The sequence below is a fragment of the Crotalus tigris genome, unplaced genomic scaffold (assembly GCF_016545835.1).
Source record: "Crotalus tigris isolate CLP2741 ecotype Arizona unplaced genomic scaffold, ASM1654583v1 scf7180000017668.6805642782:7212621, whole genome shotgun sequence".
NCBI lineage: Eukaryota > Metazoa > Chordata > Lepidosauria > Squamata > Viperidae > Crotalus > Crotalus tigris.
In genome coordinates this window covers 6,759,936-6,787,782 of record NW_024096554.1, presented here as the reverse complement: position 1 = coordinate 6,787,782, position 27,847 = coordinate 6,759,936, and the positions used below count along the sequence as shown (strand labels likewise).

The 27,847-nt window shown below is 45.5% G+C and overlaps 1 protein-coding gene across 1 annotated transcript; it reads left to right on the top strand.

The window, feature by feature from the left end:
* Positions 1-493: 493 nt before the first annotated feature.
* Positions 494-18,216, top strand: LOC120305335 (anillin-like). The gene is given in 3 exon segments (XM_039337020.1): positions 494-558; positions 17,171-17,781; positions 17,784-18,216. Coding segments are annotated over 3 exon segments (834 nt in total). The 3' UTR covers positions 17,942-18,216.
* The last annotated feature ends 9,631 nt before the right edge of the window (positions 18,217-27,847 follow it).

The following is a 27,847-nucleotide window of genomic DNA, read 5'->3' as shown; positions in this document are numbered from 1 at the left end:
CTCCCCCAATGCAGGAGATCTCATTCTAGAAGACCTCTAACTTCCTCCCCACCACCATCCCCCCCATCCTCCAAAGCCCCTGCAGGCGGGACAAGGAGCGACAGAGGGAAACGGATCAAGGAGAGAAGCAACCGGGAACCAAGGAGGAATTTCCTGACAGTGAGAACAATTAATTGATGGAGCAACCTGACTCCAGGGGTTGTGGCTGCTCCAACACTGCAGGTTTTTCACGGGACACTGGACAGCCATATGTCTGGCATGGTATAGGGTTTCCTGCCTGAGCAGGGGGGGTTGGGCTAGATGACCTCCAAGGCCCCTTCCAACTTTATTAATATTATCATTGTTGTTGTTATTATTATTATTATTTATTATTATTATTATTATTATTATTATTATTATTATTATTATTATAGCACAGATTTAAATGCCTCCCACTCGGACTGAAGAAAAGTCCCTTTGCTTCTAACGCCATCGGTTAATGATGTCAGCCAAGATGGCCGCAGCGTTGGAAGCAGAATCGGATCTCCGGGGAGAGAAGGAACCAAACTCAGGTGGAAGGTACTGGGAGGGGGTGGGGGAAGGGAGGAAAAGGAAGCAGGAAGCTAGAGAGGGAAGAGAGAAAGGATACAGGAAAAGAAGAAATTGGGGCAAGGAGGAAAAGGCCAGCAAACAGGAGCACAGCAAATGAAAGGCTGCGCAGGGAGTCGGAGGCAGCCGGCAGCAGAGAAGGGGGGAGCCGGCTCAGGAGCCCAGCTAAGCAGCTCAAGGCTGGGAAGGAAAAAGAAAGAGCAGCGAACCGGCAGCTGAATAGCAGACTAGGAGGGAGACTGTGGGAAGCAGCGAACAGCCAAGATCGCAGGTTTTAACGGTTGGACGTCTGACTCTCGTATCTGCAAGAGGAATTGGCTGTTCAAAGGGATGCTCTGCATGGAACTTCGCCCAGGCTGGGAGAGGCCCAGCTGCACCTGGGAGGCCCACCCAAGTGACCAGAGGCCCATTGGAGAGGAACCGGAGCGCCACCCCCGTCCGACAGAGCGGCTGCACAGGACCACAAAGGGGACGTTGGAGGACTTCCAGGCCAAGGGAGGCTACCTGAAAGGCCTGGCAGCCCAGCAACCCAGCCCAGCCCAACGAAGCAGAGACGAGTATGGGAAACTGGGCAATTCGGTGTGCCGGCAGCTTGAGCGGTGGAGAGGAGGCAGCCGATGGCCGTGCAGAGCAGCGGACCAGTCAGGCGGCCAGGGGCAGTGCAGAGATGGTGAGCAGCAGCAGCCAAGAGCAAAGGGCAGAGACGTGGCTGGGGGTGGCACAGAAGTGGCAGACGGTGTAAAGGTTTTTTCTCCATAGAAACCTGGAATGTAAGATCCATGAATCAAGGCAAGCTAGACGTAGTCAAACAAGAGATGACAAGACTGAACATCGACATCTTAGGAATCAGTGAACTACAATGGACAGGAATGGGTGAATTTAACTCAGATGACCATCAGGTATACTACTGTGGGCAAGAATCCCTCAGAAGAAATGGAGTAGCCTTCATAGTCAATAAAAGAATAGGAAAAGCAATACTGGGATACAAACCCCAAAATGACAGAATGATCTCAGATCGAATCCAAGGCAAACCATTGAATATCAAAGTAGTCCAAATCTATGCCCCAACCACTGGTGCTGAAGAGGATGAAATTGACCGGTTCTATGAAGCCCTACAGCACCTTATAGAATTAACACCAAAAAATGATGTCCTTATCATCATGGGGGATTGGAATGCTAAAGTAGGAAGCCAAAAGATAACCAGAACAACAGGCAAGTTTGGCCTTGGAGGACAAAATGAAGCAGGGCACAAGCTGATAGAATTTTGTCAAGAAAACACGATGGTCATAACAAACACTCTTTTCCAACAACCTAAGAGACGGCTCTACACATAGACATCACCAGACGGCCAACACAGAAATCAGATTGACTATGTGCTCTGCAGCCAAAGATGGAGAAGTGCTATATAGTCAGTAAAAACAAGACCAGGAGCTGACTGTAGCTCAGATCATGAGCTTCTTGTTGCAAAATTTAGGCTTAAATTGAATTAAGTAGGGAAAAGCACTAGGCCACTCAGGTATGAACTAAATCATATTCCTGATGAATACACAGTAGAGGTGACAAATAGATTTAAGGAATTAAATCTGATAGACAGAGTGCCTGAAGAACTATGGATGAAAGTTTGCAACATTGTACAAGAGGTAGCAACTAAAATCATCTCAAAGAAAAAGAAATGCAAGAAAGCAAACTGGCTGTCTGAGGAAGCTTTGCAAATAGCTGAGGAAAGAAGGGAAGTGAAAGGCAAAGGAGAAAGAGAAAGATACACCCAATTGAATGCAGAATTCCAGAGAATAGCTAGAAGAGATAAGAATAGCTTCTTAAATGAAAACAGTGCAAAGAAATAGAAGAAAAAAATAGAATAGGGAGGACCAGAGATCTCTTCAAGAAAATTGGAGATAGGAAGGGAATGTTTCATGCAAAGATGGAGGTGGCAAAATTACACAGAAGAACTATACAAGAATGAGCTTAATGTCCCAGATAACCACGATGGGGTGGTCACTGACCTCGAGCCAGACATCCTAGAATGTGAAGTGAAATGGGCCTTAGGAAATCTGAGCAACAACAATGCTGGTGAAGGTGACTGTATTCCAGCTGAGCTATTCAAAATCTTAAAAGATGATGCAGTAAAAGTGCTATACTCAATTTCCCAGCAAATTTGGAAAACTCAACAGTGGCCACAGAATTGGAAAAGGTCAGTTTACATTCCAATTTTAAAGAAAGGCAATGCCAAAGAATGTTCAAACTATTGCACCATTGCAGTCATTTCACATGCTAGTAAAGTTATGCTTAAAATCCTACAAGCTAGACTCCAGCAGTAGGTGGATTGAGAACTACCAGAAGTACAGGCAGGATTTCAAAGAGGCAGAAGAACTAGAGATCAAATTGCCAACATACGATGGATCATGGAGAAAGCTAGGGAGTTCCAGAAAGACATCTACTTCTGCTTCTTTGAGTATGCTAAAGCCTTTGATTGTGTAGATCACAACAAATTGTGGCAAATTTTTAAAGAGATGGGAGTACCAGACCATCTTATTTGTCTCTTGAGAAACCTATATGTGGGTCAAGAAGCAACAGTGAGAACTGGACACGGAACCACTGATTGGTTCAAAATTGGGAAAGGAGTCCAACAAGGCTGTATACTGTCGCCCTGCCTATTTAAATTATATGCAGAGCACATCATGAGAAAGACAGAGCTAGATGAATCAAAAGTTGGAATTAAGATTGCCGGGAGAAATATCAACAAACTAAGATATGAGGATGATGCCACTCTAATGGCAGAAAGTGAAGAGGAACTAAAGAGCCTCTTTATATGGGTGAAGAAGGAGAGTGCAAAAATTGGCTTGAAACTCAACATTAAGAAAACCAATATCATGGCATCTGGCCCTCTCAATTCCTGGCAAATAGATGGGGAAGAAATGGAGGCAGTGACAGATTTTATTTTCCTGGGCTCCAAGATCACCTCAGATGGGGACTGCAGTCAAGAAATTAAAAGATGCTTGCTCCTGGGGAGGAAAGCTATGGCAAATCTAGACAGCATACTAAAAATCAGAGACATCACCCTGCCAACAAAAGTGTACATAGTCAAGGCCATGGTTTCCCAGTTGCAATGTATGGATGTGAAAGTTGGACCATAAGAAAGGCTGAGCACCAAAGAATGGAGGCCTTTGAACTATGATGCTGGAGAAGACTCCTGTGAGTCCCCTGGACTGCAAGGCATTCAAACCGGTCAGTGCTAGAAGAGATCAACTCTGATTACTCTTTAGAAGGCCAGATCCTGAAGTTGAAACTCAAATATTTTGGCAACTCACTGGAGAAGAGCCTAATGCTGGGAAAGATGGAGGGCAATAGAAGAAGGGGACGACAGAGAATGAGGTGGCTGGAGGGAGTCACTGAAGCAGTAGGGATAAACTTAAATGGAATCCAGAAGATAGTAGAGGACAGGAAGGCCTGAAGGAACATTGTCCATGGGGTCACGATGGGTCAGACACGAGTTTGCAATTCACAACAACAACTACCCTTTCCTCCTCCTCCACATTGGGGTGGATGACACAGCAAAGAACCTGACTACAATAGTGAGAGATTATAGTCAACTAGGCAATAAAGTTAAGAAGCCAGGAGCACAAGTGGTGTTCTCATCAGTGCTCATCTCATCGGAGAAGAAGCGATAGAGAGATTTGAAGATACCGGGACCTCTGGCGAAAGTGACCACGTCATACTGGAATTTAAGGAAGAGAAAACAATCCAACCAGGGTCTGAAACTTCAAAAGAGTTGATTTTAACAAAATCAGAACCTAGGAAAGATCCCATGGATGGAAATCCTAAAGGGGAAAACAACTCAAGAAGCTTGGGAAACTCTGAAAAATGCGAACGTTAAAGCCAAGACCAGCACAATACCACTGAAAAAGAAAAACAAGAAATTCAGGACAATACCAGCATGGCTGCACAAAGATATCTCCGACAAACTGAAAGACAAAAAGGGCAAATACAAAAAATGGAAAGAGGGGCACATAACTAAGGCCGATTTTCAGCAGACAGCCAGAACATGTAAAGTCAGGAAAGCAAAGGCTCAGAATGAACAAAGACTTGCAACAAAAATCAAGGATAATAAATAAAAGTTTCCTCCAATATATTAACAACAAGAAAAAAGTCAAGGAAACTGTAGGTCCACTAAAGAGAGAAGATGGCAAAGAAATAACAGGCAACAGGGAGACAGCAGAGCTGCTTAAATCATACTTTGCATCAGTCTTCACATAAAGGAAACTATAGCCCAACATACAGTATAAAAAAAAACACTGCAAAAGAGAAACTAGAAACAAAAATTAAAATAAGCAAGAAAATGGTAAGAGAACACCTATCCGACTTTGACGAATATAAACTGCCGGGATCCGATAGATTACATCCCAGAGCAGACAGATGTTATCTCAGAACTGTTGCACCACATCTTTCACCAATCCTGGAGCACAAGGGAAGTACCTGAGGATTGGAAAAGTGTTATGTGGTCCCTATGTTCAAGAAAGGGAAAAAATACAGACCCAGGAAACTACAGACCACTCAGTCTAACATCAATACCTGGGAAGATTCTGGAAAAGATAATAAAAAAAACAGATCTGCAAACAACTAGAAGCAAACAAAGTTATAACCAGTAGCCAGAAGGGGTTTGTTAAAAAGAGATCATGTGAAAGTAATCTTATATCATTCTTCGATAAAGGGACTAAACTGGTACACCAGCGAAATGTTGTGGACACAATATACTTAGATTTCAGTAAGGCATTTGATAAGGTAGACCACACCCTACTCCTTGGCAAGCTAGAAAAAGGTGGAGTAGACAACATCACCACCAGGTGGATCTGTATCTGGCTGGCAAACTGTACTCAATGATCAGTCCTCAATGGCACTACATCCACATGGAGAGAAGTAAGCAGTGGGCTACCACAAGGTCCCGTCTTAGGCCCAGGACTCTTGAATACCTTCATAGGTGACTTAGAGGAAAGAATTGAAGGGGAACTCATTAAATTTGCAGGTGACACCAAACCGGCAGGAGTAGCCAACACACCAGAAGACAAACTCAGGATCCAAAAAAGATCTTCACAAACTGTAACAATGGACCGTATCCAACATAATGATTTCAATGTTGAGAAAAGCAAAGTTTTACATTTATGCAGGAAAAAATCAAAGGTACAAGTACAGATTGGGTGAGACCTGGCTTAAACACAGTAACTGTGAGAGGGACCTTGGAGTCCTAGGGGATGATCACTTGACTATTAGCCAGCAGTGTGCAGCAGCAGCCAAAAAAGCTAATACAATCCTGGGTTGTATAAACAAAGACATAGAATTAAGAACACGTGAAGTATTAGTACCGCTTTATAAAACTCTAATAAGACCACAGCTGGAATACTGCAGCCAATTTTGGTCACCATATCACAAAAAAGATGTTGAGAGTTTGGAAAAAATTCAGAGAAGAGCAACTAAGATGATCAAAGGCCTGGAAACTAAAACATACAAAGAATGGCTGCAGGACTTGGGTCTGGCTAGTCTAAAGAAAAGGAGAAACAGGGGAGACATGATAGCAATGTTCTGGTATTTGAGGGGCTGCCACCAAGAAGAGGGGTCACATTATTCTCTAAAGCACCAGAGGGCAGGACAAGAAACAATGGATGGAAATTGATCAAGGAGAGAAGCAACTTGGAATTAAGGAGAAACTTCCTGACAGTGAAAACAACTAACCAGGGGAACAGCTTGCCTCCAGAAATCGTGGGCGCTCCATCACTGGTGTTTTTAAGAAGAAGCTGGACAGTCTCTTGTCTGAGATGGTCTAGGTTCTCCTGCTTGAGAGGAGGACTGGACTAGAAGACCTCTAAGGTCCCTTCCATCTCTATTCTATTCTAGCATCAATTATTACACATAATGGTTGCATTTGCTCTGTTCTACTCTTCTGATCTTAAAATACGGGCTGTTGGGACAGCAATGAACGTGGCGCCTGGATCCCACCTGGTTTCTCCGACTGTTGCTGTCTGGAGCATCCTCTCCCCAGGCTGGAGGAAGGATTAAAGACCGTGCGAATCCACGGACTCCACTGATGGATGGCCTAGCAGATTTGATGGGATGGTGTCCAACCTTCCGGCTAGTGTTTTCTTCTATCTAGGGGACAATTGTATGTCCCCACTTATATGCTCCCCATTGAAGGCAAATAGAAGATAAAGGAGACAGAAGTTCAGCTAAAAGGACTATATTAACAGGATCTTGCAAGTCTGAAAGTACAAACTTCCCCCTGTTACTTTTAACTACGGATCTATTATGGCGGCTGCTTCCGAAATCTCTTTCTCTGACCGTTAAGTGGACTGGAGACTCCTCCTGCTCCCGCCTGGCACATCCCATTGCCCTAATTTAGATCACACGTTGTGTGTACGTTTCCAACACAATTCTACATTAGGTATTCTTCTGATGGACCTCTGGGCGGTACGATGAATGTGATGCTTCAAGAGTTTTTATTACTTTATCGAAATATAACATGCAGAACTACAAGGAAAATGAAAATAATGGGAAAAGAAGGGAAGAAAAGGGAAAAGATGAAAAAGTGTAGGAGAAAGGGAAAGAAAAAGAAAAGCATTTTGTTCCAACTTCTTTTGGAGCAGTGCAATAAGGTATTGACCTAGAACCTTGATTTTTTATTTCAAATAGGAGTAGTAGGAGTAGTAAAATAATTATTATTATTAATAATAATAATAATAATAATAATAATAATAATAATAATAATAATAATAGTAATACCTTGTTGTGGTTGTGGGGCTTGTGTACTCTGCAGAAGAGGAGAGCTGTGCCAGAGGTTCAACCATACTGGGCCGGTCTCATCAGAGGAGTCAAAAAGTGTCTCTCCCATAAAAAAATATGGAGAAACGTAAATTTCGGGAAGTCACACCAGCTGGGATGTCGCCCAGGTTAACAAGGTCTACGCTAGATGTTGGAGTTCCTGGATATCTGTGAAAAATGGGCTAGAGCAGGGGTCTCCAACCGCTGGTCCGTGGACCAGTACTGGGATGTGGCATGCCAGCAATCAGTCTGCACAAACCAGTAAAGCCCCATCTGAGGGATACAGGTATCGCACAAAACCACGCACTCTCTGGTTGTTGTGCCCTGTCGGCCACCAGAGGACTCAGCGGCCAATTCAGGTGAGGAAGGACGGGAGTGGGTGCCGGGCCAGGCATCAGGGTCATCTGAAAGCTCCGACGAAGGAATGGAGCTGTCACAGCCAGGGACAGAGGTGGAGCCTGGGCCGTCCACCAGCCCTCCGATGGAAAGGCTGAGACCTCCATGCCTGGAGCCAAGTGATTCAATAGCAGAGGATCACATGGGGCCAGTGATTGATGTGCGGGCGCAGGAGAGGCTGAGGAGAGGAGAACAGCGAGAGGCTATGGGGTGGTCTTCGGAGCAGAAGAGGCCCACCCTGAGCTGTGGATAAAAGGCAGGGGTGGAGACAAATAAGTGTGGCAGACAACTATTCATCTTCCTGCCAGTCAGACACTTGTATTTGGAAATCCTGACACTTCTCCTTGGAATTTTGCCAGAGTTTTTCCGCTGATCCCATGGTGCTGGAATTTGGAGCGCCTTCTGAGCATGGGCGTGTCTTATGTGAAACAACAGCCAGCTTGCTTGAAGGACCTTTGGCTGCAAGTGTGGTGAGACTGAGAGTAACTCTGGGTTTTGGGAGACCCCTACAGGAGAAAAGGGAGTGAGCTCCGTTGTTCGGAGGCTGTGTGAAGCTGCTGGCATTCCTGAAATAAAAGGAATGTTAGAGACTATTTGGTGCTTCTGTTGTGTTTGTGGAGCCAAGTCAGAACACCAGACCACAGAAAAGCTTCTCTCTAATGAACCGGTCCCTAGTGCCCAAGAGGTTGTGGACCTCTGGGCTACAGAACTCAGGACTTTTGGCTGAGCAACCAGGGCCAGCAGCTGCAGAACTACTGGAAGAAAAGGTGTTTACCTGTCACAAATACACAGTGATTGAAAACAAAGAAAGAATGATCTGTTATCACAGATGAAGTCCAACAAGAAGAGGATATCAGAAACGAACACACCCGGTCTGGAAAGAACAACATTCAGAATCAGAAATAACAGAACAGAGACTAGCAGATCAACGCAGGTTTATAATACAAAGTAAAGTATTCACAGAAACAGAACTGGGCGAACTGCAAAGGTTTACCCAGGGCAAAGGAATCAAAGCCTTGCCGGAAGTAACTCAGAAAGTAGAGGCAAACCAGGGGGAGATGGCAGTGGAGGAATCCAGCAGAGATATACAACTGTTCTCACTTGGAAACCGGGCACCTCTCCCTCAGGAAGAACGAAGCCCTCTAACTAAAGAAATAAACCTGAGTGTGTCATGGATTGACTACAAAAAGGCATTCGACTCTCTGCCACATGACTGGATAATCAAGTGCCTAGAAATAACAGGAGTCAGTAGAAACATCAGAAAATTTGTGCAAAGATCGATGGCACAATGGAGGACACAGTTGCAGGTCAATGGTGAGAGACTGGGAGAGGTTAAGATCAAGAGAGGAATATTTCAATATTTCCCCTGCCACCTAGCATCCCGGACTTAACAATTGTCGATAAGAAAGAGAAAAATGTCTGGATAGTGGACGTGGCAGTGCCTGGAGACAGCAGAATAGATGGGAAAGAACTGGAGAAGGTAACAAAATACAAAGACCTACAAAAAGAAATAGAACGATTGTGGCAAAGGCAAGAAAGGGCGGTACTAACAGTAATGTTCTGTCCCAGCCTATGTGAGTCCTTGCTCAACTGCTTTACTCAGGAGGAAAAAACCCTCTTCATGGAACCAGGAAGGGCCCGCAAGAAAAACAAACCCCTTTTTATTTTTACACACCTGACTCAATGTCCAAGACTTTGGAGGCAAACAACTTCAGAAGCAAACAAATCAACAAAACACAAAGCCGCAGCGTGAACGGTTGCTGTCATCAACCAGTACCTCCCACGCCTCCATAGTTCAGCCAGGGCATAGCTTTTTAGTGACTTTTACTTTGCCTATGGAGCCACCCCATTGCCTTCCTCTGTCTTCCTCTCCTCTCCTCTTTGTGCATCCGCACATCCAGGATTGGCCCCAGCTGTTCCTCATCGTCGCCCAACTCAGTGTTATGGTTCCGGCTAACCATAAAGAACTTCCAGGCATTGATTTCCCTAAAAGTCTTTTATTGCTTCAAAATGTCAGCACAGGCATAACAAAGTCTATGCTAAGATCTAAGTTCTCTTCCTCTGAGCAGTTAAATTATCAGCATATTCCCTCCCTAAATGAGTTGTCATATATCACGTTATCCACTTGGTGTGAAGGTCAACGGTTTCCTTCCTCTCTCTTATGCTCTCCATTAACTCTAAAAATACCCGACAGTTCTGCATATTGTCAAAGCAAGAATATACAGTTGACACTCAGGTTCCCAAAACAGCTGTGTCTCTGCCCGAGCGTGAGTAGAGGGGCCGGGCTCCTCGTCTGACTGTGAATCTTGGTGCTCCTCAGTATCTTCCTCAGATGCCACTCCAGCTCCTCCTCCTCACCTGAGTCCCCAGACTCGGCTGCCGGATCCACTGGCTGGCGAGGAATCACAACAACCCCTCATTTCAATCCTGAGATGCAAATATTCTCCTTCATCAATAACTCTCTTCCTCAATGTAAGCTATTCACTACACTGATCAATATTGTTCCCCTTCCAATACTAAAAGGGACCTTGGAGGTCATCTAGTCCAAACCCAGCCCCAGCCCTGCCACCCCCCGTGACCCCCTGCTCACCAGCAGCCGCCCCAGAGGAGAGTCACCCCGGGCGCAGTCTGCATGGAGCACTGCAGCCAAGGACATGGCAGCCGGGCAGTGGGGACAAGACTCCATCCTCATGTCCCATCGTATGCAGACAATGCTGCAGGGCGCGGACAGAGTGCGTGGCTGCCATGATGCTGGGCCTCCTGGCAATCTGCTGTGGCGGGCTGTGGAGCCAGTGGGTGGCCCTGCGGGGAGGAGAGGCAGAGGCGGGGCAGAGGCAAGGTGGTTTTGGGGCACTGGGTCTCAAAAAGGTTCACCATCATTGCCCTATACCATGTCAGACAAGTTGTTGTCCAGTCTCCTCTTTAAAATTTCCAGTGTTGGAGCATTCATCGCTTCTGGAGGCAGGTGGTTCCATTGGTTAATTGTTCTCACTGTCAGGAAATTTCTCCTTAGTTCCAGGTTGCTTCTCTCCTTGATTCGTTTCCATCCGTCGTTCCTTGTCCTGCCTTCATGTGCTTTGGAGGATAGGTTGGCCCTCCTCTTCTTTCCTATCCTGTCAGCCCTGGTCCTTCCCTTTGTTCAATGACCCATCCCCAGTTCCAGCTCCTTAGCCCCCCGCTCCCTCATTTGATTGTTATATTTGTTATTTATGGTTTTTTGGTTATATTTATTGTTATTTGTTATAGAAATAGGTTCATATTGTACATATTGTTAATATTGAAATAAAAACATTTGAAATATTTCGCCTTCCCCTCTTTTGTCACAGAGCACACAACCTATTCACATCTCTGTCATCCTAGCCTTTGTCTTCAGAAAGTGTGCAGGTGCCCCTTTTCGAGTGTTACTAGGGGGTGGAAACCATCCCAACGTCTTTTGCCAAGGAAGGAACTTCCACGGATCAGAGACCTCGGCTGTCATCACAGCGGAGAAAGGAGTTGTGTTCTCCCATTGTGGGTCTGTTGTGCAACCCAGCCTCAAGCAGGTGCAATCTCTGCCCAAGGGGAAGAAGAGGCCCCGGGACAGCCTCAGTTCAGAGTTAAATTGTGTATTCTCTGAAGAAACGGCTTCTTTTGCACACCGGGCCTTCTGAGGAGGCCGTGATGCTCAGTGTGGTGTGTGGTTTGTCTAGGGTGGCTCTCTGCGCACCGCACTCTGCAATTCCCAAGGCGGCTGTCATTCTCAACCCTGTATTTGGCTAAATAAACTTTGATTTGGCCCCATCATCATTTCATTGTGTAGTGCAGGGGTGTCCAAGCTTGGGAACTTTAAGGCTTGGGGACGTCAACTCCCAGAATTCCCTGGCTGGAGTCCACAAGCCTTAAATTTGCCAAGGTTGGGAGACCTTGTTCTTAGGCCACATCTGATTCTTCTTTTCTTTGCCCAAATTGATTTTCTCTGTTCCAATGCTTGTCTCCTAGGCTGATGGAGCACCTGCTTCGTAGTAGTCCTCCTTTAAGCCGTCAAGAATTCCTGCTTCCGAGGCATGTTGGTTGGAAAGATGTATGCTAAACCAGCATTTAACATCTGGGTGTTTATTTTAATTTTTTGAAATCCCAGAGCACAGAAAATCATTGACCTACTTCAAAATCACAAAAGGTTTCCTTAACGGTGGTGACAAAAGAAGACGTAAAATTGAGTCAGTCATGAGGATGGCCTGACTTACCACTCACAGCTTAGACCTGTGCTGGGTAAAAGGCTCCATTATGGTCGTAAGTCAAGGACTCCTGTGAGTCTTCTCTTGCCCCTTGATCTTCCTTTATAGCACTTGGTGAAAAGCACCTGCAAACCAGAGAAAGCTTCGTGTCGAAGGCAGATGGAAAAACCTAAGGCAGTGGTGCCAGAGACGTCACTCGGAGCCTTCTCTGTGGGCACACGTGCCAATGCCCCAGGCTTGCCTCCCATGTGACCCCCTCCTCACCAGCAGCCCCCCTGGAGGAGAGTCACCCCCGAAGCGTGGCCCACGCAGAGCAGTGCAGCCAAGGACATGGCAGCCAGACAGAGTAGACAAGACTCTGCCCTCATGCCCCATCGTGCACAGTTGATGCTGTGGGGCATGGGCAGAGGGCGTGGCCGCCATGGCACTGCTGGGCCATCTGGAGGTGGTGAGTGGCCCTGGGGGCAGGCGGGGCAGGGGGTGGAGTGGGGGCATGGGCAGTTTTGGGGCACTCGGTCTCTAAATGGTTCACCATCACTGACCTAAGGGGAGCATTACGTCCATGTTGGTCCTCAGTCATCCAGGTTGGGGTATCCTGGGATCCTGCGATCCCCTTTGGTGATCTTCTCACAAACAATGGGGAAAACCAGATTCACTTCACGACCACATTGCTAATTTCACAACTGCAGGGACTCGCTTAACAAACAGGGCAAGGAAAGCTGTAGACTGGGACAGGACTCCCTTCACAAATTTCTCAGCGATGTAATTTCTCAGCTCAGCTGTGATCGTAAGTTGAGGACTATCTGTATTTACGATGGTCCGGGGATCCCCTTTTGCAACCTACTGACAAACAAAGTCAACGGGGAAGACAGATTTACTTCACCACCGTGTAACTAACTTAACAAGTGCAGTGTTTCATTTAACAACTGGGGCAAGCAAGGTCGCTAAATGGGGCAAAGCTCACTTAAGATCTGTCTCACTTAGCTAGGGAACCCAAAGGTTCTTTTTTCAGAACCTCCTTTGTTTTTCCTTGAACACATTTCACTTCTCCTCCAAGGAGCTTCTTCAGCTCTGACTGGATGGTGGGGAAAGGAAGGATTTATACTCCTTGCAGACAGCTGGTCATTTGCCTCCTTTTAGAGAGTCCTTGGGGCCACTTGGAGGTTTATCTGGGTCCTCAGGGTCACCTGAGTTGTGCAAATGGATGTGGAGCCTTCTTGGTACTGCTGCAAGGACTGTGTTGTAGAGTTGTACTTCCAGCAGGATGTTTTTCTGCCTGGGTCCCTTCACTGTGGAAGACAGGCGCAGGCTGTTGGAGATGTGTCTGTGTTGTCTGCCTCTCACACTGAAGCGCAAATGGTTCGTAGAATCTGCAATGTTTTCTAGAAATCCGTTCATCCTTCTGCACCATCCGAAGGGAATCCATCCCAAAGTGCACAGCTAAATGTCCATGGAAATACTCCATCATCCAGGTCATAAGATAAGGAAAGGTAAGGTAAGGTAAGGTAAGGTGAGATGAGGTGAGGTGAGGTAAGAAGAGAAGAGAAGAGAAGAGAAGAGAAGAGAACCTTTATTGTCATTTTTTTACTGTGGGCACAACGGCACACATCAAAAATGAAATTTACTGCCCGCTCTCAAAGTGAAACACATACATGACACACACCTAAACATACTATGAACAACATATGTATAGACCCACACCCCTACATATATGTAGCAAATAAATATTAAATACTGTCCATCTTTGAAGGCCTTCTTGAGGTTGGAATAAGTGAGATCCAGTGTATTGTCCCCTCTGGATGCAAAGTCCACCTATCGATGGAAATGTGGCAGGGTGGCTTTCAAATCCACTTGGTTAAAGTCTCCCACTGCAATAAATGCACCCTCTGGGTGAGTAGTTTGTAAGTCACTGATGGTCTGATAGAGAACCTTCAGGGCCTCTTCTCTGTTTGCATGGTGGGGGGGCACACACAGCTGTGATAATGGTAACAGAGAATTCTCTAGGAAGATAGAACGGTCTGCATTTGATGGTCAGAAGCTCCACATCTGGGGAACACAGACTTGAAACCACCTTGGCATTATTACACCATCTTTTACACCATTGCCCCATTTCATTCACCAAAGCAAAGACTCTGGAAAGGAGAAGCAGTCGCTGAAATCACTTTGATGACGGAATTCAGTCGTGCAATGTGACAATCTGAGCTGAGGAAATGGGCTTTGAGGAAGCCATTCTGTCTTCCAAACCTGTGGATGTCACCACTAGCAAATCACTTTTCCTAGAGGTCTTTCTCAAGCAGATAAACAAACCCCAAATCAACCATCAATTCTTCCAAGCTTCACTCCAGCGCTTGGCCATAAGTGGAAGTCGCCGGAGGTCTCTGCCCATCTGCGGGTATAAAGTTACCCAACAAAAGAGTTTGAGGCATCCCTTGGCTGGATTCACCTCCTTGTGGCTGGCAAGATGGAGATCTTCCATGCCATCCCAGAGAATTGGACTTTGAAAATGCAAAAAATAAAAAAAATCCACTTTAAACCTGCGGATTTTCCTTCCATCTTTCCAAGAGGATGGATAATTGGTGGTTTGCTTGGCGGCCTTGAAGACGCAGATTTATTTATGTAATTGTCTCTCTGGTCTGAGACCTGCTAGTTTCCCCTTCTCTGGATTCCACTCTTACAGGGAGCTTCTCCAAAAGTGGAAATTGGATTTCATTTAGGGATCCCCAGAGGCAAGTAATCCTACGCTAGTTTTCCCCCAACTGAACCTCTTTCCCAACGGATATGAGTCAGCCCAAAGCGTAGATGGAGACTCAAGAACTCTTGAACCCAGACCTCTGAGTACTGCCAAGCCTCAACCGAAACCATTTAAAAAAAAAAAAAAAAGACAGACAGGCAGCGAGGCTTTTACGACAATTCACCCACCCAATAATCTTTTTTTGCAACAACCCTCCTCTAGCAGTGACTCCTAACTGATGGTCTGAAAAATTAAGAAGGTGCATCAGCATCAGGATTCTTTAAAAAATCCTCAAATAGCTGTTGCTAATAATTGCTAAGAGGCAATTTTGTGTCCTTTTTTCCCCCTTGTCATCCATATTTATAGTGTGAAGAGATCTGTTTATTAGCTTTGAGATCAATAATATCATAGCCACATCATCATAGCAGCAAAAATCCTTGGAAAAGGAAGGTTACCAACAGTAGCAAAAATCCATTTCAGTGTTAAATGAGGTAATGTTGACATTTTCCAGTCTTGGGGAGGGGAGGAAGCTGGGAGGACGATGGGATTGTGATTATGGACCAGGCCTGTATAATGGAGGAAAATTAAACCATCTGTGTATTTCCAAATGAGATACTTGTTTTCATCCACTGCATGGTAGTACATTTACAGTGAAAATAAAACACCGTTATTTTTTTTTCTTAGAATTTGGAAGAAGACGTCTCAAACCACTGGAGACATTTTTCTAAATTAAACTGAAATTCACTAAACAGATGAGACCAAATTCATGGTTTCTAGAAGCTGTGGCCTGCTGGGGCCTTGGCAGAAATGGCTGCAATTATGTGGGGTTTTTCCCTTCTAAACCAGGGGTAGGCAACACTGGCTCTTTTATGACTGGTGGACTTCAACTCCCAGAATCCCTCAGCCAGCCTGGCTCTGCTTGGAAGCCTCTCCCTTTCCCCTCAGCGTGGCTGGCTGAGGAATTCTGGGAGTTGAAGTCCACCAGTCACAAAAGGGCCCAGGTTGCCCACCCCTGTTCTAAACAAGAGACGCTGGGCTTGTAGCCTTGAAGGACTCTGGCTGAAAAATCAGTCCCAATTCTGAATTTCGGGTTATATTAGTCCAAAGAAGACTTGAGTGATTTTTAGAAGAGGCTGAGGAAGAGTTTGTTTGTTTACAAAAGGGAAAAAAATGGCTTATATGCCACATAACATTGTTAGGCCCCAGACCTGCTACCTTTCTAGTTTTATACCTTTTTCTTTTTCTTTTAGGGCTGAATGGCAAACAGGTTCTTTAACAAGAGACTTAAGGAAAGGGAGGAATCAGCTTGTGTCTATTGGAAAATGTTCTTTTTGTTTGGATAGGTTTTATCTCATGTTTTATCATTCTTTCAAGTTCTTTTTCAATAGCGTGTATCAATCAGGTGGATTCCGTTTTTCTCGAATAAGGATGGATACAATTTTCGATGGCGTTTAATTTTTATTTACACATTACTCCTCACGTCAGCAGGCTTACTGAACATAAAAATAAAATAAACAGTAAAGAGGACATCTTTCATAATCATAGCGAACCTTCAATCTTGGTTGTAAGTTGTGACAGTCATAAAGTGGGTCACTTGTGGCCGTTATTAAGCGAACACTGTAGTCATTAAGCGAAGACCAGAGTAATTAGGCAAACCCATTGGTTGCTATGGGGCTTTTTTTTTTTTTTTTGCTAGGAATTGGAAGCAAATACCAGTTTGTGCCAAAGCGTAAATTGTGGCCACGTGGCTGTGAGGGAGGACAAATGGCTGAAAATGGAGTCCGGGTGCCAAGGTCCCAAAGGCGGTCAGAGGGTCGCAGAGGGAGGGGGGACACTGGACCTCTGAAACGGGGTCCTGGGAAGGCATTTTGGGGGTGGGGGGACCTTCCCTTGCAACTCCAAGCCGCCTTAAGGGCTCCTTGCACAGAATATTGGATTTCCCTTCACGGAAATGGCTGAAGAGTTCGTGAAGCTTCTCCCTCCCCTTTTTTTCAGGCAGTCCTGATCTACGGATGAAAAGAAAAGGCAAAAATGTTGTGTGTTTTGTCCTGCTTGGACTTTGCTGGCCAGAAGGAAAAGGAGGGGGTCTCCATCGAAAGAGAGGGAATGGGGGGACCTCGGCCATGAGGGGAACCAAAAGGAAAGAGTCAGGAAAAGAACCGGCAGAAAGCTGTCCTCCTGGGTCTCACTCCAGGGAGTGACTTAGTGGAGCTTCCCTGCTAAGGGGCAGTCTACCTTGGGAGATCGAGGCCTCTGGGTTCCAAAGAAAAGTCTGGCAACACAGAGGGAATGAGATGGTTTCTGGAATCAAAGGGATTGTGGAAAGAAGGCTTAAGTTGGTCCCTTTCTTTACCTTTCTTTTTCTCTCTTTCCAGGGCTTTTTTGTTCTGTTTTCCTCGGTTTGCAAGGAAAACAAAGGCAGAAGATGAAAAAGCCAACCTGTCACTCTGTCAGAAATGCGACTACCTTTAAAAGATTGTATATGCAATATCCAGAAAGCAGATACAGCAAATTACTATTATATAATCATGCTAAAATCAGATGCAAAAAATATGGTTGCAACACCTTTAGCAAGTACTGCTAATTCTCTGTGTGGAGATGCTCTTTCTTTTTCAACAACATTTACATTGCAAAATGTGTCCAGTGACTTTGAGAACAACACTGAAGTTTATAACTTGATACAGAAAAAAGAGTTCATTGGTGTCGATAAGAAGAAAAAATCAATTAAGTCAAAGGCTATTACTCCAAAGAGATTACTGACGTCTATTACTACTAAAACTAATCTTCTTGCACCAGCTATGACCAGTCCAGGTGGACCTAATTCTGTGCGCACAAGTAACTTTGTTCTTGTTGGTTCACATACAATTTCACTGTCTTCATATTGGACTTATCCAGATGATGAAAAGAGAAAGCATCCATTGGGCTCCATAAATTTGGCAAACTGCACTAATCGCCAGATTGAACCAGCCAACAGAGAATTCTGTGCTCGTCCCAATACCTTTGAGCTAATTACTGTTCGTCCCCAGAGAGAAGATGATAAAGAAACCTTAGCCAGTGCAGAGACACACTCTGTGTTACCAAGAACTGGTTATCAGCTGATACTAAAGATGAGCGTAATCTTTGGATGCAGAAGTTAAATCAAGTGCTTATTGACCTTCGCATGTGGCAACCTGATGCTTGCTATGTCCCTATTGGAAAACCTTGAATTATGTTTTCTCCTTAAAGCTTGCTTTAAGAGCTAAATATAAATGATGTTATTTTTAAATGAGTGATATGTAAGCAAAATTAATATAAGCTGAATGGTGCAATATTAAGGCTACTCAGTTAAATAGCAGATATGCAGCTTCCACAAATGTTTTCTACTGGTATCACAATGTGCTATGATGTAGCTGCATTTGCTTTGAAAAATTAATAGACGTGCACTTCCTTTACATGATGTGGCTTTAAATAAACACTAATACTTTAAAAAAAAAAAAAAAAGCCAACGGTCGGATTTCTCCAGTCTGTCCCAAGAAAAGAAAAGTAACCTACTTTGTGAAGAGGGAGCCGTGTGGGAAGTGGAGACTCTGTTTTCCTTTCTTTGCCAGGAAAATGAAAGCAAAGGAGCCAAAAGTTGATACTGTAGTTGCTCCGATCTCCCCAAAGAGAAAACGAGAGACCTACATAGTTGACATGACCCTGGTCAAAAGGGAGCCGTGTGGTGAGTGGACACTCTGGGTAGGGCTCTTCCTGACCCCCCCAGCACCCCTCCTTCTGCAGCTCCTGCAGGTATCTCTGCGAGGGTCCGTCCTGGATCCCCAAAGGGGGCTTGATCCCCGAATTGCCCTCGTAGAGGGAGCAGGAGTTGCCCAAGGCCTCCGTGCGAATCTCTCCCCTGGCCAGGAGAATCCACCAGCTCCGTGAAGCACAAAGAGCTTCTGAATAGAGGGGATGGGGTCTCCAGGGGGAGAGGGCTGCAAGGAAGGCTCTGATTTGGGGTGGGGTTCTTCATCTGGGGGAGACCTGGACGTGGCGCTAATACGTGTCTCGATGGGCCAAAGGGAAGGTGGGGATGACTCTGCAAGACCCTTTGGCACCAGGAAGGTTGAGGTCTCTCTTTCTGCCTCTCTCTTCCAGCTCCCACACCCCCAGATCCTCAACCTGGAGGGGAAGGAAGAAGAAATCCTAATTAATGAAGGTAACTTTCTTACTGATAATGTAATAAATGAAGATACTTATGGCTGGCCATTGTGCTGATATGCACAGGCTTCCCTTCCTCCTTTCTTTAATTTGTTCCCCCTTTTTTCTCCCCCAATGCAGGAGATTTATTTATTGAAGACCTCTAACTTCCTCCCCACCACCATCCCCCCCATCCTCCAAAGCCCCTGCAGGCGGGACAAGGAGCGAAGGAGGGAAACGGATCAAGGAGAGAAGCAACCTGGAACCAAGGAGGAATTTCCTGACAGTGAGAACAATTAACTGATGGAGCAACCTGACTCCAGGGGTTGTGGCTGCTCCAACACTGCAGGTTTTTCACCGGACACTGGACAGCCACATGTCTGACATGGTATAGCTGCCGGAAGTCCAAATCTTAAATCCAGAGATGGATGAAAATGATAAAGTTTTGATTAATGAAGGTAACTTTCTTACTGGCTTGATGATCTCAGTCCTTTCCTTAATTTGTCCCACTTTTTTCTCCCCCAATGCAGGTGATTTGATTTTAGAAGATATTTCAGTTCCTCCCCACCACCATCCACCACCATCCTCCAAATCATCCGCAGGCAGGTTGAATCTCTCTCTTCCAGCTCCCAGAAGTCCAAATCTTAAATCCAGAGATGGACGAAAATGATGAAGTTTTGATTAATGAAGGTAACTTTCTCACTGGCTTGATGATGTCATCCGGACAGTCCAACTGACGCTCATCCGTGTGAAAATGGCTCCAAAGATGTAAGCAGGGCTGCTGGGCTCTGGGGAACCTTCCCCATTTTGTGGCCAATTTCTCAGAGGAGGGGGATATTTTGCAGAGGAGGGGGGGGAGCAGCCAGGAGCAGAAAGGAACAGCTGTCTGCAGGAGTCTAAATCTTTTCATTCTGGAATGAGAAGCGAAAGCTATTCAAAAGAAGACAAGAAACTCCAGTCCAGCAAAGGAGATCCATGGGGAAGGGGGGAGGCAAAAGGGTTCCAATTTTATCTTTAGTTCCTGATTGGGGCTAAAAGACCTGGTTGAAAACTTTCCAATTGGTTTAACCAAAGTTAAAAGGGAATGAGCTGGTTTCTGGAATCAAAGGGATTGTGGAAAAAAGGCTTTAGTTGGTCCCTCTCCTTACCTTCCTTTTTTTCTCTCTTCCAGGGCTTTTTGCATGCTGGGGTGTTTCCCTTGTTTCAAAAGAAACAGCAAGGAAAATGACCCCAAAGCCGATACAGCAGCTTCTCCAGTCTGCCCCCCCCCCAAAAAAAGAGTCACCTACATTATAGAGATCACGCTGGTCAAGAGGGAGCCATGTGGTGAGTGGAGACTTTGGATCGGGCTCTTCCTGACCTCCCCAGCATCCCTCCTTTATCAGCTCCTGCAGGTATCTCTGCGAGGGTCTGTCGTGGATCCCCAAACAGGGCTTGATCTCCGAATTGCCCTCCTAGAGGGAGCAGGAGTTGTCCAAGGCCTCAGTGCGAATCTCTCCCCTGGCCAGGAGAATCCACCAGCTCCATGAAGCAGAAAGAGCTTCCAAATAGAGGGGATGGGGTCTCCAGGGGGAGAGGGCTGCGAAGAAGGCTCTGATTTTGGGGGGTTTTCTTCATCTTGGGGAGACCTGGACGTGGCGCTAATACGTGTCTCGATGGGCCAAAGGGAAGGTGGGGAAGACTCTGCAAGACCCTTTGGCACCAGGAAGGTTGAGGTCTCTCTTTCTGTCTCTCTCTTCCAGCTCCGGGAAGTCCAAATCTTAAATCTAGAGATGGACGAAAATGACGAAGTTTTGATTAATGAAGGTAACTTTCTTACTGGCTTGATGATGTCAGCCGGACAGTCCAACTGACGGTCATCTGCGTGAAAATGGCTCCCAAGACGTAAGCAGGGCTGCTGGGCGCTTGGGAACTTTCCCCATGACCTGGATTCTGGAATCAAAGGGATTCTGGAAAGAAGGCTTTAGTTGGTCTCTTTCCTTACATTCCATTTTTTCTCTCTTCCAGGGGTTTTTTTGTTCTGTTTTCCTTGTTTTATGACAAAAACAAGGGCAAGGGACTAAACAGCTGACACTCTGGTTTCTCCAGTCTACCAACCGGAGGGCAGGCGAAAACACGTCACACATATTCTGAACGTTGAGCTGGCGAAGAGGGAGCCTTGTGGTGAGTGGAGACTCTGGATTGGGCTCTTCCTGACCCCCTCAGCACCCCTCCTTCTGCAGCTCCTGCAGGTATCTCTGCGAGTGATCTTAGACCTGGAAAAGGACGAAAAGGAGGAAATTTTGGTTAATGAAGGTAGCTTCCTTACTGATAAAGTAATAAATGAAGATACTTAGGGCTGGTCATTGTGTTGCTATGCACAGGCTTCCCTTGCTTCCTTCCTTCCTTTGTCTCACTATGATCCTATCCTCTCAGCCCTGGTCCTTCTCTCTGTTAAATGACCCAGACCCAGTTCCATCTCCTGATGTTTTAGCCTCCTGCCCCCTCATTTTTTGGTTATATTTCTTATGTATGTTTTTTGTTATATTTTATTATACTTGTTATAGAAATAGGTTCAAAATGATGTACATATTGTTAATATTGAAATAAAAACATTTGAAATATTTCGCCCGGTCCTCTTTTGTCATCCTGGCCTTTTTCTTCAGAAAATGTGCAAGTGCCCCTTTTCGAGTGTTACTAGGGGGTGGAAACCATCCCAACGTCTTTTGCCAAGGAAGGAACTTCCACGGATCAGAGACCTCGGCCGTCACCACAGTGGAGAAAGGACTTGTGGGTCTGTTGTGCAATCTCTGCCTCAGGGGAAGAAGAGGCCCCGAGACAGCCTCAGTTCCGAATTAAATTGCATATTCTCAGAAGAAATGCTTCGTTTGCAGGCCAGGCCTTCTGAGCAGGCCGTGATGCTCAGTGTGGTGTGTGGTTTGTCTAGGGGGGCTCTCTGCGCACCGCACTCTGCAATTCCCAAGGCGGCTGTCATTCTCAACCCGTATTTGTCTAAATAAGCCTTGATTTGGCCCCATCATCATTTCATTGTGTAGCGCAGGGGTGTCCAAGCTTGGGAACTTTAAGGCTTGGGGACTTCAACTCCCAGAATTCCCTGGCTGGGGAATCCTGGGAGTTGGAGTCCACAAGGCTTAAAGTTGCCATATTTGGAGACCCCCTAACCTCGATGGGGAATTCTGGGAGTTGGACTCCAAAGGCCTTAATGTTGGCAAGCATGGAGACCCCCCCAGTGGAGGGATTCAAACACCTGAACAACCGGTTCTCATATTTGATGCAGGCCTGGGCCTCCGATGCATATAACGGACTTCCGGAAGTGGTATCCTTGCACTTCCGGTGGGCTGTTCTAGGCCTGGGAGGACTCCTAGAGGCCTTGACTGGACTTCCGGAAGCCAGCCCTTTCTCCCAATTAATAATAATAATAATAATAATAATAATAATAATAATAATAGTAGTAGTAGTAGTAGTAAAGTTGGAAGAGACCTTGGAGGTCATCTAGTCTAACCCCCTGCTCAGGCAGGGAACCCTACACCATTTCGGACAAATGGCTGTCCAGTCTCTTCTTAAAAACTTCCAGTGTTGGAGCATTTACTGCTTCTGGAGGCAGGTTGTTCCACTGGTTAATTGTTCTCACTGTCAGGAAGTTTCTCCTTAGTTCCAGGTTGCTTCTTTCCTTGATTAGTTTCCGTCCATTGCTTCTTGTCCTGCCTTCAGGCCCTTTGGAGAATAGCTTGACTCCCTCTTCTTTGTGACAACCCCTGAGATATTGGAACACTACTATCATGTCCCCTCTGGTCCTTCTCTTCATTAAACCAATACCCAATTCCATCAACCTTTCCTTATATGTTTTAGCCTCCAGTCCCCTAAACATCTTTGTTGCTCTTCTCTGTACTCTTTCCAGAGTCTCAACATCTTTTTTACATCGTGATGACCAAAACTGGATACAGTATTCCAAGTGTGGCCTTACCAAGGCCTTGCAAAGTGATATTAACACTTCACGTGATCCTGATTCTATTCCTCTGTTCATGCAGCCTAGCACTGTGTTGGCCTTTTTGGCAGCTGCAGCACACGGCTGGCTCATATTTAGGAGATTGTCTACTAGGACTCCGAGGTCCCTCTCACAGTAATTAAGGTCCATTGAGCTACAGTAAGGTGACCAACTTACTAAAGGAGGATGGTTGGTCACCTTAGTTACAGGTCCTCCCAAACCGGTGCGAACCGGCTGAATCCCACCCCTGGGCCCTCCCTGGTCTAGAGGGCTGGCTGGGGAATTCTGGGAGTTGGAGTCCACAGGCCTTACCGTTGCCAGGTTGGGAGCCCCCCTGATCTGGAGGGCTGGCTGGGGAACATGCAGCCTCTTTCCGTGGGCAACTCCAGTTGGGGATCCTGGTTTTGTTTGCCTTGAAAGGCGCCACTTTTGGGGGAGCAGAGAAGAGGAAACCCCTTCAGACGGCTCTGAAACCAGGATGGGGAGGGTGGGACGGGCAGGGGGGCCATTCTGCCTTCCAGTGCCCAGCACCTCCCAGGTTTCCATCCTTCAGGCGGCAGAAATGGGGCCAGAGTGGCTCTGCAAAGCCCCCGTTTCCTCTGCCCGGCCCCTCCAGCCCTCCCCGTCTCTCTCGCTGACCGGCTTCATTACCGGAATGAGTTCTACAAAAGGAACATCCTGTAACACAATCATGATGGAGAATTTAATAAAAACGAAGGACTACAATCTCTGAGAAAAACAGAAAACCAGTGCTACCCTATTCTTCTTTGTTCTGACTTCAATCATCATGGCTAAAGAATTTCTATTCACATTCTAGTCTTAAACTAGACTAGAATATAATTCACTTAATTTTGGAATGGTTTCTTTTATGAATTTAGGCAACTGTGGTTTACTCAGTGATGGGTTTTAAATGAGATCTTAAAATGGGGTACAAGGAGTTTTCAATTCATGATCACAATTGGGAGCAGAATTTCTGAATTTTCAGAAGCCGGCTGGGTAGATCTCCAATGGGAATCACTTGAACCCAGGACACTGCAACCGTTAGGAAGACATGCTGTGTAAGGACCCACCTCAAATCTACATCTTAAGAAAAGAGAACTCTTGGAATGTCTCTTCCAATAGGAACTTTTATTAAGAGAAACTGATTGCAGGCATGCTAGACAGGATCTGGGGGATCCCCCCCCACCATTCAATGTTTTAAAATTGTCCCCAAGCAGCCCCACCCCACACTTCTTCCAGGCAATTCAATTCGGCAGATTCCTAGTTGTTAAGTCCAGGAAATATATCGTCAGTCCGCTCGGTCGGCACAATCACTCATTCTCTCTTTTCCCAGATCCCAGGCGTTGCATTCCCCCCCCCCTTTCCCTCACTGCGGGCAAAGGGGGGGAATTCAGAGGGAGTGGGATGAAAGGGATGGCTGCATTGTTATGGTTAGTACTCTCAAAGAGAATCAACAAACGGTGACTTTGTAGTTAATGGAGGAAGTGAGGGTCATAAAACCCCCATGCTTACCCTCCTCCCCTTTCGTAGTATGACAGAATCCAGAAGAGAGTAAGAATTGGTTTTTATCAGAGTAGATAGATAGAAATGAAATATCATTGGATTCTGACATCCTGGTTGCCAGGTCCCTGGAATTCGATCCCACGGAGATCCCCAAACCGTAGGGATGTTGCAAGAATTGTGAGTGTGCAGAATGATTTCCAGAGCTTGGGGCAGAACTTAGCAAAATAGGCTGTAGGCTAACTTTTTCAGAGGTTTTACCAATGTATAAAGAGCAAAATGCAAAAGGCCAGCGTATAGCACAATTCAATATGTGGCTAAAGGAGTGATGTAAAGGGGAAGGCTATGGATATATTAGTCACGATGTCAGTAGCTGGTCCAATGAAAAAATGTAGAAAAGAGATGGTTTGCATCCATTAAAGAAAGGGACTGAGTTATTCGGCTATAAATTCACAGATGTTTTGGAGGAATATTTAAACTAAACAGCAGAGACAGTGAGTTAGTTAATTGATATAGAGCATCCCTTTCCAAGGGAATCTAAAAACTATAGGGCTATCAGTGCATGTAACATAGATATGTGTGTGGACAAGAATCCCAACCTTGCTGTCAAGCAAAATCAAGCTTTCAATAATGAATACCACACAAAGTGCACTAACCAAATAGGTGGTAAGACAATAGGGGAACTTGGGCACCACACAGGTTATACAGAAAGTAAACACAGGGTCGGTCATAAAGGACTCAAATGTCTATATACCAATGCAAACAGGGTGAACTAGAAATTCCGGTTAATGAGGGCAGATACGATATTGTTGCCATTGCAGAAACATGGTGGGATGAAACCCCCAAATGGAACACACAGCTAGAGAGATTTAAATTATTTAAAAGAAACAGATCAAATAAAAGAGGAGGTGTCTCTATATAAGAAATAACTACATCTCCGCACAAATAGAGCACAACAATGACAAAAACTGTCTTGAATGCATTTGGGTCAATATAAAAGGGAGAAAAAATAACATTGCCATGGGTGTATACTATAGGCCAGGTCTTTTCAACCTTTTCACCCATTGTACCACTTTTAGGATATGGCAACCAGTCATTTAGCAAGGTGTCAAAAATATGATGACCCCTCCCCCCAAAAAGGAAAAAAATTGATAAAGTACAGGTAGTCCTCGACTTACAACAGTTCGCTTAGTGACTGTTCGAAGTTACAATGGCACTGGAAAAGTGCCCCCCAAGACACAGCCACGCAAGACACCTGCCTGCCCACCCGGCGGCGCTCTTCCTCCTGTCCGAGGTTTTCATTGTGAGCATTTCTGTTGAGGATTGGCAGTGGGGTTGGGGTGGGGGGGATGTTTGGTTTTTATTTCCCCCCGTCTGCTGGTTGGTTGCAGCAGGTTTTGGTCACTTCACATGACCCTGGGACACTGTGACCATAATAAATATGAATCAGTTGCCAAGCATCTGAATATAAATCACAAGACCCTGGAGATGCTGCAACATTCCAGCTGATCGGTGCTTTTTCTGCGCTCAGCAGAAGTGCCAGGATCAGTGCTGCTTTCTAGCTGATTGGTGCTTCTTCAGGGCTCAGCAGAAGCACCAGGATCAGTGCTGAGCTCCAGCTGGAGCCTGGCGCTGATCCTGGCGCTTCCACTGAGCCTTGACAGCCCCAAAGAAGCGCCAATCAGCTAGAAAGCGGCACTGATCCTGGTTCTTCTGCTGAGTCTGACAGCCCTGCAGCTCCAGCCATCTCTCACTCAGGCTTCTGTGGTGCTGCCACTGGTTCAGCTCATTCCCCTCCCCCACTACTTTTCCAGGATGCTCGCGTACCACCTGCCAGGTGCCAATGTACCACAGGTGGTACCCGTACCACTGGTTGAAAAGCCGGGCTATAGGCCACCCAACCAAACAGAGGAAATAGATGAAGTTTTTGCTAGTCAGCTAACTAAGGTATGTAGGAAGCACATTACCATAGTAATGGGGGACTTTAATTACCCTGACATCAACTGGGAGACAAACTCTGCACCAAGTGAAAGATCAAACAGATTCCTGACAAATCTAGCAGACAACTTTGTCTCCAAAAAAGTAGAGAAGGGAACCAGGGGATTAGCCGTTTTCAATCTAATTCTCACTAATGATAGAAGGTATTAAAGCCACAGGAACCTTGGGAGGTAGTGATCATGCAATATTGGAATTCAACATTATGCAAGCACAACAATAAAACACAGTCAAACTAGAGTCTTGGACTACAAGAGAGCTAATTTCAATAAAGTTAGAGAGGGCTTGGGAAAGATTCCATGGATGAGAATCCTCCAGGAGAAAACAACTCAAGAAGCTTGGGAAATTTTGAAAAGCGAGATAATAAACACCCAGCCTAGCACGATACCAACAAAGAAGAAAAATAACAGCTCTCAAAAGAAACCAGCATGGCTGCATAAAGAACTCTCTGGTAAATTGAAAGATAAAAAGGACAAGTATAGAAAGTGGAAAGAGGGAAACATAACTAAGTCAGAATATCAGCAAATAGCCCGAGCCTGCAAAGATGAAGTGAGGAAAGATAAGGCTCAAAATGGACTAAGGCTTGCGACCAAAGTCAAAAATAATAAAAAAAGCTTCTTTCAAGATGCAAAAAATAAGAAAAAAGTGAAGGAAATGATTGGTTCATTAGTGGGTGAAAGTGGCCAGAAGGTGACAAGCAACAGGGAGAAAGCAGAACTATTTAACTCGTTTTTTGCATCTGTCTTTACACAAAGGGAAAAAAGAGACCAACCTATCAAAAACAGTGCCATAAAAAACAGTATAGGAACACAAGTTAAGATAGGCAAGAAAATGATAAGTGAGCATCTGTCCAGCCTAAACGAGTTCAAATTACCAGGACCAGATGGATTACACCCCAGGGTTCTCAAGGAACTGGTAGATGTGATCTCAGAACCATTGAACTATATTTTTCAAACATCCTGGAGCACTGGGGAACTACCAGAGACTGGAAAACAGCTGATGTAGTTCCTCTCTTCAAAAAAGGAAAACAAATGGATCCAGGAAATTACAGACCTATCAGCCTGATCTCAATACCTGGGAAGATTCTGGAAAAGATAATCAAACAACGAATCAGTAAACAGCTACAGGCAAACCAAGTCATTACTAAAAGCCAACATGGGTTTGTCAAAAACAGACCATGCCGGACAAACCTTATTGCATTCTTTGACCAAGTGACAAAATTAGTGGATCAGAGAAATGCTGTGGATATAGTTTACTTGGACTTCAGTAAGGCATTTGATAAAGTAGATCACAACCTACTACTCAATAAGATAGAAAAATGTGGGTTAGACAGCATCACCACCAGATGGATTTGTAGCTGGCTGACCGGCTGTACTCAGTGTGTGGTCCTCAGTGGAATCGCATCTACATGGAGGGAAGTGTGTAGTGGGGTGCCCCAGGGCTCAGTTCTAGGCCCAGTGCTCCTCAATATCT